This window comes from Coccomyxa subellipsoidea (genome assembly GCF_000258705.1).
Source record: "Coccomyxa subellipsoidea C-169, whole genome shotgun sequence".
Classification (NCBI taxonomy): Eukaryota; Viridiplantae; Chlorophyta; class Trebouxiophyceae; family Coccomyxaceae; genus Coccomyxa; species Coccomyxa subellipsoidea.
The window spans coordinates 253,078-271,394 of record NW_005178032.1 but is presented as its reverse complement, the minus strand read 5'-3'; the positions used below and the strand labels follow the sequence as shown (position 1 = coordinate 271,394).

General features: G+C 54.2%; 1 protein-coding gene across 1 annotated transcript; it reads left to right on the top strand.

The window, feature by feature from the left end:
- Nucleotides 1-19: 19 nt before the first annotated feature.
- Nucleotides 20-17,890, top strand: COCSUDRAFT_66679 (P-loop containing nucleoside triphosphate hydrolase protein; the record flags this gene model as incomplete). The annotated part of the gene is made up of 28 exons (XM_005646258.1): nt 20-46; nt 318-569; nt 850-1,113; nt 1,282-1,464; nt 1,787-2,006; nt 2,858-3,015; nt 3,451-3,566; nt 4,246-4,418; nt 4,969-5,119; nt 5,744-5,901; nt 6,888-7,066; nt 7,484-7,687; nt 7,846-7,920; nt 8,454-8,615; nt 9,140-9,298; nt 9,654-9,785; nt 10,107-10,259; nt 10,727-10,888; nt 11,579-11,728; nt 12,071-12,229; nt 12,574-12,756; nt 13,133-13,303; nt 14,566-14,754; nt 15,293-15,463; nt 15,987-16,235; nt 16,629-16,763; nt 17,101-17,304; nt 17,329-17,890. The coding sequence occupies 28 exons, from the start codon at nt 20-22 to the stop codon at nt 17,470-17,472; spliced, it is 4,683 nt and encodes a 1,560-aa protein (XP_005646315.1). The 3' UTR covers nt 17,473-17,890.
- Nucleotides 17,891-18,317: the final 427 nt, after the last annotated feature.

Genomic DNA, 18,317 nt, shown 5'->3' with positions numbered 1-18,317 from the left:
AAGCACCTCCTACAGACCTATGGGAGCCTCCCTCACGCTCGAAGAGGTGAGCATCGAGCATTACAACTCTTTTTATTGATGCTAAATGATTGTATTGTTGATGAGGGCTTTGGCAGCCTATTTCCTGCTACTCTCTGTGACATTTGCAAGGATGGTGAAAAACATCCATCCTGTTTTGTACAAAGTCTTATTAGGGAAAAGCTACGCAAGCATGATGCCGCTCTCGTAGCGCTGCAGATCAATAAAATATTAGCAGGACGCCATCAAGCTTTTCCGTGCCGTTTTCGTGCTGAGCAAGCAGTGCTCCAAATGCGCAGATTGCAGCGGATCAACTCACAAAGGTTGCGGAGGAGAATTGGTCCAACGCAGCGCGCAGCAAAGCAAAGCCGCCTGCATTCAGGCCGGAGCTGGTTGTGGAAGTGTACAAGAGGGAGCTGGGGGGAAGCAGCGTGCACCCGCCCAAGCTGAAGCGGGTGATGCTGCTGGAGATCTCGCAGTACCTGGAGAACTACCTCTGGCCCCACTTTGACGCCGCCACCGCCAGCCACGCCCATGTCATGTCCATCCTGGTGCGTGCCTGCCTCCCAACAAGTAGTCTCAGTGCCTGAAGATGCTGGAAATAATGCACGAGACACCTAAAGCGGAAGGACAGAGCCGGCTCTGGCATTGCGCGTGTGCTCCCTTGAGCACTTGCTGCTACAAGTTTCCTCCCTCGATGTAACGTTAGCCTCTTTGCAGGAAAAGGTAAGCATGCAGGGATTTTCAGGCCGGGGCAGTGCTCTCCTCCCTGCGAGAGGATCCCACTACTAAAGAATTGATCGAGGTGTTGAGGCGTACAATTTGGTGCAGGCCATGGTGAAGGAGAAGTTCAGAGAGAACGTCCCGGCATGGGACGGCTTTGCGGGGGGGCCCTCGGAAAAGTTTGCGGCATTTTTTGGCGCGGTGCTGGCGCTGAGAGAGAACTCCACGGGCTGGGAGACGCACGAGCGAGTCACCTACCTGCTCTTCGTCATCCACTGCTTCCAGAGCCTGGAGCAGGAAGCCGTGCGGAAGCAGGCGCTGCAGCTTGTGTCCCTGCCGCTCTGGCATGCCCTCTCACGGGGGCGCCTGCAGGTCAGTCTCCCTGCAACGGCTTTCTTCTACTGGGCTCTCAGTGTCACGTGGGCCTGTAACTCGCGGTGCTGTCTGGCCTCAGCACCATACATGGTGCTTTGTACTACCGTTTTGACACAGTCTGCATGGTGATAGATCTGATGCTGATGAGCTGCCTTTGCTTTGTAGCTGGAGCTAGGCGCGAATGAGACGCTGGCAAAGCACTGGAAGCGGCTTGCAAAGAAGGAGGCGGCGGCCGCAAAAGCTGCGGCGGAGGACGGCACGGCCGGGGACGCCAAATCGGCGCATGTGCCTGTGACTGAGCGGCCGGAAGCGACCTTCCTGCCATCGCTGCTAGATGAGTTCCTGGAGGTGGGTGGTACAGCCTTGAGCTTTGCCTTTGAAGGGAGGCTGAATGCTGCCCCCCAGTAGCCCTGTTTGCAAGCAGACGGGCAGAAATGCAGAACTGCAGAAAGAACCATCTTATTCAGGGTTTGTTTCCAAATAGGCCGGCAGGGGTGCATTTGCGAGATCAGATCATTATATGCGCAGAACAGCATAAGAGTAAGGCAATCTTTCCGAGATGACTGGTCAGCAAGCTTCTTGCAGCTAGAACTACGCATTCATTTTGCAGACCCGTCACAATCCCACCGAGCTGTTGACGGATGACTGATCATGAGATGCTCTTTTGCAGATGCTGCAGTCAGTGGTCCCCCCGGAGGTGGCCACCGCCAACGGAGCGGGGGGCGACGCGCGCCTGGACAGGCAACGGTTGCTCTACTGCGAGCGCTTCGCTGAGCTGCTGATCGACCTGCTGAGTCAGCTGCCCACCCGCCGCTTCGTGCGCACTCTCCTGGAGGACAAGGCCATCCTCATAAAGGCCCGCATGTCGTCCCTCTTCACGCACCCCGAAGGTTTGTCCCCAAGCCACCGTCATGCAGTAGACAGGGCTCACACAAATCACCCTTTGTGCTGCAGAAGTCTGTACTTCCCACTTGTGCCAGAGGTAATCATGGCGTCCCTAGGGGGTGCGAGGCTACCTTGAAACTCCTGATCAAGATCAGCCGTCATGCCGGAGACAGGGCTCACAGTATGTGTTGTTTTGAGGCACCCCTTCCGCTGCAGAACCTACCATTTCTCACTGTCGCCAGAGGTTCTTGGGGGGTCCCCAGGGGGCTATAAATGCCTTGAAAACTTGTTAATGTGCCGTGTGCCAAAGGATGGCACGTATCTTCCCTGTCAACGGCGTGGCTGCGCAGCATCTTGCTAAATAAGCCACGCAATTGACATTCAAAACACCTGTTGCCCTTTGCTTTGCGCGTGTCCGTGCTCAGAGCACTGACTCAACGGCATGAGTCTCCTTGTTGTATCATGACAAAGAGCACGCCCTGATCAGGCGCGGGGTGCTGGCACCTGCAGGGCAGCTGTATTGGCAACTGGTGGACCTGTTGCCTTTTGCTTTGCGCACTGCCTTGCCTGGTAGGGTGACAAAGCGCACGGTCATTTCCGGGTTTGGGGTGTAATTTGGCGGCCAAGGTTGCAGTGTGCGTGATGAGTCGGAAGCTTGCTAGAGGGGTAGTGGTAGAACCACCAGCAGGTCCTGATCAGGCGCGAACTGTTGGCACCTGCAGGGCAGCTGCACCAGCAGCTGGTGGACCTGTTGCCTTGTGCCTTACGTACTGCCTTGCCTATTAGGATGACAATGCGCACGGTCATTTCCATTTTTAACAGATCCTGATCATGCGCGGGCTGTTGGCACCTGCAGGGCAGCTGTACCGGCAGCTGGTGGACCTGTTTCAGTTCTACCAGTACTTCCCCATCGACGACCAGAGCGGCGAACCCCTCTCGGACGCGGCCGTGGTCGCCGCGCAGTACGAGCGCCTAACTCAATTCCAACGCCTGCTCTTCAAGCACCACCCGCAGGTGAACTTTCATTCTTGCAGCGTTCTCTGCAAGCATGTTCATGACCGAGCCTGGCCTGTCTTTGTATTTCTTCCTTCCACCAAGGCGCCTCCGATGTTCAGCAGGTCAAGCTGGCACCTATGGGGCCAATTAGTAATAGGTGGCCACGGCCTCCTTCAGGTATTGTTTTGCTGCATGTGCATACGCAGGCTAGCACAATTGATGCTTAGGTTTTTGGGAGTTGAGGGTTGGCATATGCTGTATAGTTGCCCAAGCAGCTTCCACTGGTGGTCATCCACATCTGCTAGGACAGAGCCTTTGCCACATGCATAATTTCCCAGTGCATTATGAATACCTTGAGAAGTTTCTTGTGGGGGGGGCAAGCCGTAGAGTGCGTCGATACTTCACGATGTCATTTACATCAAGTTGCCGACGTCGGTGCGATGGCTTGCGCAGCTGCGCGAGTTGGCGCTGGCAAACTGTGGGACGCTGCAGAAGCGATCGGTGCTGCAGCCCGCGCTGACTGGGCTTGACAAAGACCAGCTCTCCAAGCTCGTCACCAAGCAGCTCAGGTGATTATACCTCTCTGCTGCATTTGTGTCATGCAGATCACTGGTTTTGCACACACGCTAGGAACATATGACACTGCAACCAGCGCCATGTGGATTCTTGGTGTTCTTACGGAGCTTGACTGCTGCATGGCTAACTATCCAATAGCTATTTTTATACTCCCGAAAATGCTCAGTATGGCAATGCTGTGGTCTGCCATAACTTGAGCTTTCCTCACTGTCTAAATCCTGAACATGCAGCCAAGAGCAGAAAATGCCAAGGTTCTGTAGTTGTCCAGTGAGCACTTAGTCAGTGGCACCTCTTGTAGACACAGGTCCGCCTCTCTGTACCATCATCATTAGCTCTATAGCATTGTAGCATTATGGCATTGTCCGCAGTGACATATCGTTACGGTTGATAACCGGGTCCTTTGCCCACGGCTCGGGAGACCTTGAACGGTGCTGGCTATGTTCTGTTGTGTTGCAGCAGCAGGGGATTCGATGGCCACCCGCCCTTGATGCGCAAGCGCATCAGAGCAAGGCCGTGCTCGGCTTGCTGAGCAAGGGGGAGGGTCTGATGAACCATCAATAGCGTTCAATAGTCACTTAAATCAGCCGTGTTTGCCCATTCTAGGGGGGCTGCCCGGGCATGACCTGTTGTGCATGCATGCCTCATCTTGCCGAGATTGTATTCCTACTCCAGGCTTGTGGCGGAGGATGATCCGTGGGCGGAGGACCCCGAGTTTTTGGCGGAGGTGGTGATCAGCCGCTACGAGCGCCAGCGAAGTCAGACAGAGGTTGTCAATGCGATGCCGCTGTACCCGACAGAAGCCATCCTGTGGGATGACAACCAGGTTCCCCAGGTGCACTACACAGGTGAGCGCCTCCTTTCCCTTTGATCCACCCCTTTTGGAGTAGATTTTAGAGGGTGTTGTTTATGGGGGTGCGATGTACCACCTGCCTGCTGGCAATCTTGCCGCAGCAGGGAGGAGGTGCGATAAGCATGTCGCCATCGCGTGTCAATGGCTTGCGTAACATGACGAGCGGAGTCTCTTGACAAGGGGCGCAAGCTTTGAAACCAGCGAGGAACGCTTGCAATTGCATGCTTGTTAAGTGGGAGAAGAGTGTGCACTTGGCAAGCATGCAAATGCGGGAGATGGTCTCTGGCTTCTGGGTCCCTGGTGACACCATTGTCGTCTCCTGTTTCAGGGCTCATATAGGCTTTGCACCGGCACGTGCAGGAATGTCAAGAGCTGTCAATTGCCCTCAAGGCTGTCCATACATTGCCGGGCTGGATGCTGTGCACTGCGCAAACGAGCGGCAATTCTGAGAGGGGCTCTTCATGTGCGGCACCTGCATTTGCAGAGAGCCGTGTGTCCGTTCTGGATCTGAAGTCTAATGATGCAAATGGTCATGGTCTGCGCAGGCGAGACGTGCCTGGCGCTGCCCAAGCTGAATCTGCAGTTCCTGACGGCGCACGACTACCTGCTGCGCAACTTCAGCCTCTTCCGCCTCGAGGCCACCTACGAAATCCGCGAGGACATCGCCGACGTTCTCTCGCGCGTGTCCGCCTCCTGGTGAGTAATTTATTACTGAACCCATTACTCACCCCTGGGAGGGATTGTTTTCTTATGCACCCCTCAAGGCCACCCAGGACACCGGCAATGTGCTCTCCTGCGTGTCCTCCTCCTGGTGAGTCATCCTTATTAATATTACATGCTTTTCCTGCCAAAGGCAAGGTGCGTCTGCAGACAGATAGAAACGGCTGCCAAAATCCTACCCCTTTGTTGGACTCGCCACGTCCAAGCAAGACCCATCAGCTGTGGGCATGGTGCTCAGCACTTATACCGCCCGCCGCCAGTCGGGGCACTTTATGGTCGCCACTCCCATCTCATGTCCGCACAGATTTGCACGAGCCGCGCCCAGCGGCCGGAGCTGGCCAGGGAAATGCTGATGGCCAAGGATGGGCATTATTATGATTACTATTATTATTGTTACACGCTTTTCCTGCCGAAGGCAAGGTGCGTCTGCAGACAAGCTGCATGTAAAGGCTGCCAAATTCCTACCCCTTGTTGGACTCGCCAGATCCAAGCAAGACCCAATCAACCGTGGGCACGGTGCTCGGTATTTGTACCGCCCCCCGCCAGCCGCGGCCGGGGCATTCCTACAGATGACTAATGGTATTTCGTTGATGCGCGCAGGGAGGAGACTGACGATGGCGAGGAGCGGGTGGCGTTCCGGGGCTGGGCGCGAATGGCGCTGCCGTTGCAGGCATTCAACGTGGTCGAGGTTCGCAAGCCGCGCGTTGGCGAGAACAAGCCGGCCGCCGTCACCGCTGACATCACCCTCGACACCTCCAGTGAGTCACCCATGCTCTGCGATTAGTCCCCATGCAGTCAAATGCAGAAAACGATCTTACAAGACTTAATGAACATAGAATTCTGACCTTTCGTTGACACCAAAACCTAAATCCACCCAATCCAATTTGCATTCCCCGTGAGTATTTATAATGGAAATGGCCCTTAAGCCCTAAAGCCATACACTCTAAAACCCTAAACAGAAGTGTTTCATAGAACATTTCTTGTGGGTAGTCACAGAACTTGGACAGGATGATGGCTCTAGTTCCTTTTTAGGGTCATCTATCTTCTAGCCCTTTGTCTAGCGCTTCAATTGATGAGTCTGGGGATGTTGAGCAGTTCTCCATGCGAGTCTCGCCTGTGAGGCTGCAGCTACCCTGCTCTCTGTTTTGAGGCCTGCTTGGCAGGTTATTCGGGAAGTACTCAGGAATTAAGGTAAGGGGTACTTAGGAATTAGGAAACTGCGCCTGTGTGCATGTGTGTGCTTGCATGTGGGCAGTGGCTCCCAGTTTGGTTCTGCGCTCGGGAGGGCCCGGGCATCGCTGTGTGAGGAAAGCACTGCGCGGCTGAGCCAATAATGGCAACATTGCTTTATCAATGCTGTCCCGACTACCCCAGCTCCTTTACTGCTCTCCTCACCCAGAACGCCTTTCTGAATGACCACATTGCTGTTAACCCCGGATTCTGTTTGCCAGTGTACATTTATTTCTCATTATCTGTTGAGAAGCTACATACCGCGCATGCCCAACAGGTAGACCCAATGCTGGCATAGTCAAGGCAATGCTCTGATAATGAACGTGCGCAATCCAAGCTAAATATGCACAGACTCCTTTTCTGGCACTCAACTAAAGAGGAAGTATATTCTGGTTCACTTGACATTTGATATTTAACAGCAGAGCTGAGGGGCGACGTGCGCAGGGTCAAAGCTTGCTACCAACAAAGCAACGCTCGGCAACATATTTACTGAACATTTGTCATTCACCCGCAGAACTGAGGGGCGACGTGCGAGGGGAATGGGACGACATGAAGCAGCACGACGTGGTCTTTCTGCTGACTGTACGGCCGCCAGATCAGGCAACACTTCGGATGATGCGCTCGGACGGCGCTGAGCTGTCGCCTGCCGACACCTACGGGCTCGTGTACGTCAGGGGTGCCGAAGTCATCGAGGTGAGTCATCAAAGTAGGAGTATACAAATTTATAAGGGAGGGAAAGGTCACTTGTAAAGGCTTCTGTGATAGGTGTGCGGATGTTTGAATGGATTGTTAGTCAGCCTTGGAAGAAGTGGTGGCTTGAATTTACACAAGGACTGGCAGCGGTTGCATACTTTCTCTTGTGCGTGGAACGCAGCTTGCATCTGTGCCATCTTGACAGGACCCGTGCTGTATTTGGTAAAGGTCTGAGAACTGCTGCGTGTACCCTTGGAGCTCTCGAGCATGGCTCCTTAACCTTGCATGCCGCTGGTAATGACATAATTTACCACACCTTCCAGCATTAGTGGCATGGTGGCTGCCCATATGCCTGCATGGCTACTCAACCAACTCATTTTTTCCATCTCTTAACCGCATACCATTGTGACACCACAGGTGAAGGACGAGGATGGGCGGCTGATGAACGATTTCACGGGCCGCATAAAGCGCGATGAGTGGAAGCCGCCCTCGGGTTTTCAGCGCACGCTGACCGTGGCGCTCGACACGGCGCAGTACCAGATCGACATGGAGTCCATGGCCGCGCACAAGAGCGAGGACGTCTACTCGTCGTTCAACATCCTCATGCGCCGAAAGCCCAAGGTGGGCCTCATTTGATTTTCTAGCGCGACGTTCCTAGGGGAGTTCAGTGGTTTGTTGGTGGTAGAGGACAGCTGGAGGCCATGCCCGCGCATAAGAGCGAGGATGTGTACTCATCGTTCAAAATCGCTAGGGGGTTTAGCGGGTGGTTGAGGTGTTAGCTTGAGTCCATGGCCGCGCACAAGACCGAGGATGTCTACTCGTCGTTCAACGTCCTCATGCGCCGAAAGCCCAAGGTGGGGCCTCTGCAGATTCATAAGACTTGCTTTGCAATCAGGGGAAATGTGGTGGTGGGCAGGCCAGCTTGGGGCTGGCGCGGGGTTGCTGGGGGGGTATTATCACTGTTATCTTCACTCCCTTTCCCTGCCGAGAGTCAAGTTGCATTTGCAGAGAAGCTGCATGTAAAGACTGCAGAAGTTCTTTTGCCTAGTACCTCTAGTTGCTAATTACCAGATCCAAGCAAGTCCACTCAACCGTGGGCACAGTGCTCAGTATATATACCAACCCCCGCCAGGCAGGACTTCAGATAGCTGCACGTGAAAAATGTACTTGTGATCTCTCTCTAGAGCAGCAGGTTGCATGCGCCTGTGATCCGAAAGAGGCACATGTCTGGAGCTCTTATGCCAGGAGGTCTGCATGCCAGCTGCTGCTGCTGCTCCAGAGTGGCGCGCATCGGTGATGAGCGGCTTTTGGCAAGCATGCAGCAGGATCCGCTCCCATTTCTGGCGGCTGCGGAATTTGATTTTGATTTTGAGCGATGCGCGCGCAGGAGAACAACTTCAAGGCGGTGCTGGAGAGCATCCGGGACCTGATGAACGAGGAGACGGTGCTGCCGGACTGGCTGCACGACATCTTCCTCGGCTACGGCGACCCGGCCGCGGCCCAGTACAGCCAGCTTCCCGCCTCCTACCTGCGCACGCTCGACTTCAAGGTGGGTCGCAGGGAAACGCCCCCCCCATAAGGGGCCTCAAGGGAACAGGGAATCTGTTCCCTTTATGGAGCAGAACAGGTGGAGGTCTCCCATATTCGTAGGGATCTCCTACACAGAAAGAAATGTTCTCTATTGGAAGAGCAGCAGGCAACAAGGTGAGGCATGCCAGTAGAGAAGTGGGGTGCCGGCCAATCTCTTTTTTATTTGCTTTCACTCTCACCTTACTCGGCCTCATAAATAGTCGGAATTTGTGTAAACATCTTCAAAAAGGGTCGGAATGTAATTTTTAAATCTTCAAAATTCCGACGCTCTGAGAATAATGAAGGCTGCTTTGGGAAGCGCTCCCAGAGGACATTCCATGGCGATGGCCGAACGCAATATTGCATTGTGAAATTGGCGCAATCCGCCTCAAATCAGGACGGGGATGGTAGTGCCAACACTCATTGGCAAATCAGTACTTGGTCAACAGGTCCACGCAAAGTTGGCAGGTCAGTTCATGAAGGAAAGTGTGCATGCATGCGCAGGACACCTTCCTGGATGCGGAGCACCTGCGCGACAGCTTCCCGGGGTACACGTTGGATATCCGCAACGCGAGCGGCGGCCCCGACCCTGTGCGGCCCTTCCGCATCACCTTCCCTCCCCTGCCTGCCCCCGAGGCCGCCAAAGCCAAGGGCAAGCGCAAGGTGCGCAGCTGCTTTAGCTCCCTTCACAGATTTTTTTATGCCAAAGATGAAATGGGGTCAGATCCTAAGAGACAACGCTGGAGCGATTTGCCAGAGTCACTGCCTTCTAAACATCGTTCTTTATCCAGTGTGACATTTTGCCCTTTCTCAATAGGTGTCTAAACCTCCCAACCATGTACCACTAAAAGGGCTGGGTGAAACATCTGCTGCAGTCACATGGCGTCTGCTGTGCTTGTCAAGCCATGATCAGTATCACCTGCCCGAAAGCCAAGGGGGTACTTTCGTTGTGCTTGAACCTTGGTCACAAAAACCTGGGAGATACCAGGTAACTTTACATGAAGCCAATGCGGTGCAGGCGGCTGGCGCGGCTGCGGCAGAGGCGGCCGATGCAAAGACGCTGATCGCGGAGTCCTACGCGCCGCCCGACCCCGGCCCTTACCCGCAGGACAAGCCTCCTGAGAACCAAGTCAGGTTCACGCCTGTCCAGGTACTCACCTTCCCACTTTGTCATGGCGACATTTTCCGCCTACCTTCCTCGCTGACATGGGTCTCTCAAATACCTCAAAATCTCTCATTCGCAGAAGCTGTAGCTTGCACCGTGTAGATGGCCAACCAATTGCGCAGCTCAGCAGGGTTCCTAGGATTACCTTAAATTGGTCCATCTATGATCCATGATCTGTGCGCTGATCAGTTATCATGAGCAACAGACAATCAATTTCTTAGCGGTCAAGCTCAACCCTAAACCCTGCACCCCAACACACGTGTGAATAATCAAGCGTTTCTGAGTGTGTCTTCAATTCTTGCGCAGGTGGAGGCGATAAAGGCGGGGACGCAGCCGGGGCTGACGATGGTGGTGGGTCCCCCCGGTACGGGCAAAACGGACACTGCCGTGCAGATCATGCACGTGCTCTACCACAACTGCCCCGACCAACGGACCCTCCTCATCGCACACTCCAACCAGGTGTGCATCTTCTGCCGCAAATGTCACTTCAGATGTCACTAAAAAGAAAAACACACTGCAGGGTTGTGCTGGGCTGCACAGAGGGGCACAAATGGGTGGCTGTCGCTTCATTTTCAATGCCCCTCTTCAGAGTCCATAGACTGCTGTCGAGGCTTTGCTGTCCCTTCCGGCAGCGTGCGCCGCGCTGCTGGCTCTGCAATCAAGTGCACCAAGTCTATTTCCCTTGGATCACAAGGACTTCGGTAGCTGTGGTCAATTGATGCATGCTGCTTTGCACTTTCTCCATGGTAGGGACCTCTCAATGCTGGCGGCGGTGAGGATCCTGAGCGTTGTGTCATTGGGGCCCGTCTGGATCCGGCGAGTCCCAACAAGGGATAGCCTTGACCTGCAGCTCGTCTGTAGACGCATCTTGTTTCTTGGCGGGAACCGCGTAAAACTTACACTGACGCTTGGTTGGTGCACCGCAGGCGCTCAATGACCTGTTTGAGAAGATCCTGCAGCGCGACGTGCCGGCGCGGTACCTGCTGCGGCTGGGCATGGGCGAGGCTGAGCTGGCGACCACGCTCGACTTCTCGCGCGTCGGCCGAGTCAACGCCATGCTCGCACGCCGCCTCGAACTGCTCGCCGAGGTAAAACTTGTTGATTATTCTGGTTTTGCCTTGGATTTGGTCTTTGACAAGTCCCCTGGCTGCTCAGAGAGACCTTCAGTCTTCCTTTTCCTATTCATCGGAGATGATGAAGCCCATGATGCGCAGCTGCCCTGAGCGCGCCTCGATGAAGGGCACCAGAGTAAGCTTGCAGTGCTGCATCCGACACACCGCCACCAGCTGCCATACCAACAAACCCCTATAAATCCCAAGCTAGTGGCATCTCCTCTCAGCCCCCAAATGTTTGCAAAGCCTGACACGTTTGGTGTAATTGCTGCAGTGTTGAAAAGCATGCATGCAAGGTTTAAGCAGCGCTCTCTCGGGCAGAAGTTGACTGAACGCTCTTATAGGCCTGCCTGCTGCATGCTCCTTGATTGCTGGAATGGGACAGTCGCCCTCAGGGGACACATAAAATGCTCAGAGACTCATTCACGGCTGCACCTCGTGAAGAATAGTACAAAATACTTCATGTCGATAAAGTAGGTTTTGGAGCGAAACTTTTGCTTTAAAATTCTCGTGGGCCGCCCGCTAGCCGTGTACAGGGAACTCTAAGGAGGTTTTCTATCAAGTGTCAAAGAGGCTCTCTTGTGAGCGGTTAAACAGAGAATCCCTTTAGATTTTCTTCTTTCTGTAGCTGAGAGGTGTTGAGCGTCCCTTGTCTTGCTTAATCAGGTGGAGCAGATGGCCAAGCACTTTGGCGTGGCGGAGGACGTATCTTACACCTGCGAGACGGCCGCACACTTCTGGCTGCTGCACGTGCTGGCGCGCTGGGAGAAATTCCTTGCCTCCGTGCGCACCAAGAAGACGCCCGAGTGCGTCAAGGTGAGCTCTCTCTTCTGCTCTTCTCTGGGGGGGTGCCACTGTCCACTAATGCTTGAAGCAGTGAACGGCAGATGTTGCTGTGTGCTAGTCAGAGTGCCATGCCTTGTGGCCATGCGTCTGTCAGGGTTATACAAGTCCTAAGCCTCTTGCAGGGCAAGCCTGTGTAGCTTGCATGCATGCGCTCATCTGGAAATCTTGCACGCGCGCACCTTCCTCCAGGACAGATATCTTTTGCGCATATTGCATGAATGCCAAGAAGGCTGTCAAATCAGTCTGTTGAGTGCCAGCCCCTGTGCAAATGCGTTTGAGATTTTGACGCTCTTGCCCCATTTTGCTGCGCAGGAGCTCTTTCCGTTCAAGGAGTACTTCGCAGACGCGCCGGGGGTCTTGTTTACGGGCGAGGATTACGTGGCTGACATGGAACGCGCGAAGGGATGCTGGCGCCACCTGCGCACCATGTTCCAGGAGCTCGAGGAGTGCCGCGCTTTTGAACTGCTCAAGGTCCGAATTCGATTTCAAACTTGACATTTTTGTCCTGAGCCAGAAAGCATCTTGTAGCTGAGGTTTCGGAGCGGAGCCATTGCATGTGATATGCATGGCACCGCATGACATGCATGGCGTTGTCCCGCCTATTTTGCATGTGCCTTATTTGGCGTAAATTGGGATTCACCTGACCTGGCCTCCTGCTCAGCGCCTGGTCTGGCGTCCGGTGGTCCAGTGCTTATTTGGCGCTTTGTCCCCATGCCCTGATTTGGCGCAACTTCTGACGCCTGATCTGGCAAGGATAACTGCGATTACGTGAATTGGTGCACGCAATTCTGACGCCTGATCTGGTGCGCATGCAGGGCCAGGCGGACCGAGTGAACTACCTGATGACAAAGCAGGCCAAGATCGTGGCGATGACATGCACGCACGCAGCGCTGAAGCGGCGCGAGTTCATGGACCTGGGCTTCAAGTTTGACAACCTGCTCATGGAGGAATCGGCGCAGATCCTGGAGATCGAGACATTCATCCCCATGCTGCTGCAGGTGCGCTCCTCAATATCTAGCTCCATAAAGACAGCTTTTCTGTTCACCCTTGAACTCACTTTCTCCGAGGCTTGGCCGGCTTGTACATGCCTGATGACGAAAGTGAGGAAAGGTGGGCTCTGCACAGTGATGCATTAGTTGTACTGAGGCCTCAAGCAGAGCCGCCTTGCATTTAGACAGGTGGAGTGCAGAATCGATGCTCACAGTGCCTCCCTGCGTTCCCGCTCTGGAACTATTACACACCTCTATCTGCACAGGCGACAAAGTGCAAGAATTGGCACAGCTAAATTCACATTGGAGATAAGTTGGTTGCGCCCCGAATGTTCTGAATGTTCAGCATTGAGCTGACCCTTTGTTTTTCCTCCCATGTGCGCAGAACCAGGAGGATGGAGTGGCGAGGTTGAAGAGGGTGATCCTGATAGGGGATCACCACCAGCTGCCGCCGGTGGTCAAGAACATGGCCTTCCAGAAGTACAGCCACCTAGACCAGTCCCTCTTCACCCGCTTCGTCCGCCTCGGGACCCCCTACGTCCAGCTCAACGCCCAGGTGCTTTGCTTACTTTGAACCCCTTTTCTAGGGTTATTTAGGGTTTAGGCTCTACCTGAAACCCTAAAACTCAAAACCCTAAACCCTTTATAGGACCTTTTACTTCTGCGGGCCCGTGAGCAGGTGGCTATCAATCCACCTATATGTTGGTAGATACTCAGACCACTCGAACCTCTTCTCTGCAGAACTGGCACCCCTCTATGTCCAACTCAATGCCCAGGTGCTTTGCTTTCTTTCTCACCCCTTGGTCTACATGGGCTCTTTCTATTGTGGGGCAATGAGCAGGTGGCTCTTTGCCCGAACCCCCTGTGGCGATCTTGCTTTCGAGCTCATAGGCGTCCGATGTAAGGGGGAAATCGATCCCAAGGTCCCTGAAACAACCATAATACACTATTTACTCGGAATGCATGGACACAAGTGGGAGCGCCCGCGGGCGGCCACGAGGTCATATGCGAGCTGGGGGGCAGAACCAGTCGCAAGCCCGTAAAGCCAATCGCCAGGGAGATATTTAGAGATAATCTAGGGCCAAAAACGGGGCAATCACCCCGGAAAGGCCTCTAAACTGCGCCTCGCGTTCCGTTTATGTGCCGTGGCCGCCTCACGAGCAGCCACATGGCATAGGGAAGGGGCAAAAGATAGAGATAATCCGTACCAGGTTGACCGATCGTAAAGGACATTCGCCTTATGGCGAATGACCAAAAATACAGCACCACCTTCACATCTGCAGTCTTTTGAGACCATGGAATGTGACATCTGCCAAATGCAAAAGTCAATCTTATTGGTTGGATACTCGCACCTCTCATCTCTGCATGCCTTGGGCACCCCCTACGCTCTAGCTGAACGCCCAGTTCCCTCCCCTTTTTGCTCCTGCCATACAAGTTTCCAGACCCTTGTGGCTCCGCCTTGTTCTGTATGGTTTTGTGGATCTCATCGCACCTCAATCCTGCAAGCTGATTGCTCAGCATGCACTGAAGAGCTAACAGCATGCTTAAGAATATGGTAGGATGTGATGCACCTGGAGGACTTTGTTGCGGCTTGCTCTTTGCTTGGTGTGCCTTCTGGCAGTCCGCGTACAACCGCGACCATAACCCTGCTCAAGGGTGCAGGTGCTAAGCTGGGGAATTGCAGGATCCCATGCGCCTGGACAACCGGCAACAAACCCGGTAGCCAAGTCGGAGGCATAGATAATTCACCATAGCATTGTTTAATTTACTGACCCCCTGTATTTTACTGACTTCCAATGTTTGATTTCGAATGTCCAGGGGCGGGCGCGGCCGAGCCTGGCCCAGCTGTACAACTGGCGCTACAAGGATCTGGGCGATCTGCCCAACGTGCTGACTGGACCGGACTTCCTCCGCGCCAACGCCGGCTTCGCGTACGATTACCAATTTGTCGACGTGGGCGACTACCAGGGGCAGGGGGAGTCCACCCCTGTGCCCCACTTCTACCAGGTAAGAGAAGAAAAGTCAAGTGATTTGAAGCTATGTCATGATACAGGATTTAAACAGGCAGGTTGTTCTGACTGACGGGCTTATCAGAGTGTATTAGAGTCTCATTTGTTAGGTGTTGAGGGTGCAGGCTGCAAGGCTGGCGACATCACTGTCACTTGATGGGTGGTCAGTGGTGGTGGCGATCTGTTGTCTGTCCAAGATCTTCCATGAGGGACATCTCCAGAGCAGCATTGGAAATGTTTCTTTTTGAGGCTCTGGACACATAGCAGATCATTCCCTTGTTCCCATCCTGCAAGCGGTTTTCTAATCATTTCACCAGCCTTTAGGTCCCTTCAGTTACCCCTCTTGTTACACCGCCGTTGCCCTGTGGCACTCCCACCGCTTCAGCACCCTTCAGATCCTCTTAGGAAACCCTTCAAGCATATAATATCCGAGTCATGAGTTTCCGCTTTCAGTGTCCGAATCTTCACAGCAATCCCTGACGTGCTCCTCAATTTTCTCCGACTGTGACTTTGAATTTGATTTTGTGCGTGCGCAGAACCTGGGGGAGGCGGAGCAAGTGGTGGCGGTGTACCAGTACATGCGGCTGCGCGGCTACCCGGCCGACAAGATCTCCATTCTGACAACGTACAACGGCCAACGCGCACTCATTTCAGACGTCATCGAGTCCCGCTGCGCCCGCCACCCCGCCTTCGGCCGGCCCCTCAAGGTGCGCCCAAATTGTGGATCTTTGATTTTAGGCCTATTTGTGCTGCAGCTGCCTGCTCCAAGTCCGCAGGCGCGAGAGCTATACATAACTGTTTTGGGGCGGTATTTCAAGAGCGCGCCGATCAGGGCTTCAGCAACAGCTCCAAATGAGTAAACCTCACATTGGCGCGCTGTTGCTGCATGAACTGCTGAAAAGCCATCATGGGGCAAGATGACGGGTGCAGTGATGCTGCGGTCACACCCAGACGCCCGTCTTGTGATTAAGATCCCTTCAGAGAGCAATCATGACCGAGCGTATCAAGAACATGGCATGGGTAGTAGCGCTTGAGTGTCCATCATCGGGAGAATTCATCCTGCCTTCCTTGTTTTTAGCAATCCCATGACATCCTCTTGACCCGGAAGTATGCATGCTTGACCTATGTACAGTACAGCTGTGTGACTTGTGAGCACCGACATATTGGCTGCCTTGTCCACCGTCTCACAAACCTGTTTCAAGTTCTATACCCAAAAATGCCCAAACACAGGTGACGACGGTGGACAAGTACCAGGGGCAGCAGAACGAGTACGTGCTGCTCTCTCTCGTGCGCACGCGCGCGGTAGGGCACGTTCGCGACGTGCGCCGGTTGGTCGTGGCGATGAGTCGTGCGCGGCTGGGCCTGTACGTCTTCGGGCGGCTGTCGCTGTTTGCCAACTGCTATGAGCTGGCGCCGACCATGCGCCTCTTCTGCGAGCGGCCCACGCAACTGGCGCTGCACCCCACCGAATACTGGCAGGTGCGGGGATTTACACCCTGAAATTGAAGCTTAAACTTGATTTCAAAGTAGAAATTCCAAAACTACAGATTTGCTTTCTGATTCATGAGACCTGGTCAGAAAGTGTCATGCACATGGAAGGTTCGAGTTCTGCTGCTGGTCAAGTCAAGGAGAAGTCCAGCATGCACTGTCGCCTGGCGTCCATGGGATGCTGTACGTTCTTGTGCGTGTCATGTGGCACATTATTGCAGCCTTGGTGATCTAGAAAGTGTTGGCCACAGCTTTGGGATGTCAGGACGTTGAACAAGGATGTTCAGTGCAATAAAATGTGTGCTGAACTCTGGAATGAGCGATCTATCTTCATGGCGCACCCGCTGCAATATCCTTACTCCTTCTGCTTCTGCTTTGCTGCAGAGCTGCGAGCGGGGAGTGGAGGACGTGGGCCAGCCGCTGCTGATAGCCGGGCGGGAGAACATGGCTCGACTGGTGGCCGCCATGACTCGAGAGTGGGAGGTCGCCACTCACAACGCCACCCTGGCTGCCCAGCAGGTGTGCTTTACCTCCTTTCTATTGTCTCTCTTTGGGGCTGTATCAGCTGCAGTAAGTTTCTTGGTGCCTGTGCTGTCAGGCTGTCTCGGCCTGCCAAGACGCAATGTTTAGCGGCCTTCGCTGTGTGTGCATAGGCGCGTCTCGAATAGCAATGAAGCTGCTTTGCAGGCTTCTTTCAGCTTCTGTAGCTGTGGAAAGCTACGGCTGGGGCCGCATGTTGTGCATCGCTTCGGCACTGTGTCATGGGAAGATGCTGCCACTTGCTGCAGCCCGGTCCCAAGACGTATTTTGAGGTTGTTGAAATGTGGATCTTGAAAGCAAGTGCTTGTACTTGCAGGCGGCAGTGCTCGCTGCCGGGCCGCGGCCGCCAGCGGTGCCGTACCCGGCCGGGGCCGGCGCAGCGGCTGGCGCCGATGAGACGGCTGGGCCGGCCTCAACCGCGGATACGGACGCCGAGGAGCCGAAGGTTGGAGATGTTGTCATGGGCGAAGTGGAGGTCACGGATCTTGTGCAGATCGAAGACAAGCCGGAGCAAGCAAAGGTCTGAAAGAAATGGGATGCTAAGGCCGGCATGGCGGCCGGCCCGGCCGCCGCGGGGGGCGCGGATTCGGGAGCGGAGGAGCCGAGGGTCAGCAATGTTGTCAAGGGCGAAATGGAAGTCACGGATTCTGTGCCAATCGAGGACAAGCCGGAGCAATCAAAGGCGTAGTGGGAGATTGCTGCATACCGGTGCATGGTGCATCAAAAGTGTGCATGGTGCTGGCTGCTGGGCGCTTGGTCTTTGCAGTGCAGTACAAGAGGAGTTGGATGCAGCTGTTTACTGTGACAATAGGTTGCATTGTGTGGAAGGGAGATGCCTTGCTGAGATCAGGCCTTGCAGTGCTGATCGTGCTGTGTGGAGAGGGCGGTGTGATTGTGTCTGGAAGCACATTATGATGGGGGAAGGTGTTTGCTAGCAATTTCAGCCGGACTCGAATAAGCAAAGCATATGGTTGGACCAGGAATTCCTATAGGCTCGACGGTGGTGATTGACAGACGCTGCCAGTTTTGCACAGAGACCAAGAGGATCACCTGTGGAGTGCGAGCCTAGAATTATTGTATTTTGGAATGGTTGATCAAATGCAGAATAAAAATGTGCTATCGTAAAGTTGACGTGCTCTGTCGCATGGAAGTGAGTCGGTGCCTTAGGATTGCATGATACTGCTGCCCACAACTGCATAAAACTAATCACACTTGCCACTGCTCCTCGATCCCGGAGCGCAGTGCGATCACACCGTATCCGGATCCTTCTCTCACAAGTCTAAAGCAAAAAGAAAAGACTACGTAGGGTGCAAACCAGTGACCTTGCAAGCCTCTCTCAACCAAGTTCACTTCTTTCCTCGTCACCTCTGTGAGGCTTGCATGGAAGATTGATGTCACAAATGCAACATGCAAAATAGATCATCGGGGGCTTCGCAGGTCATCACTGAATCCACTACTGGTCGCGCTCAGGACTGGTAGGCTTCCGAGAGCGGACGAAAAAAGGCTCGTTCAGTCTGATATGAACACTCCGTG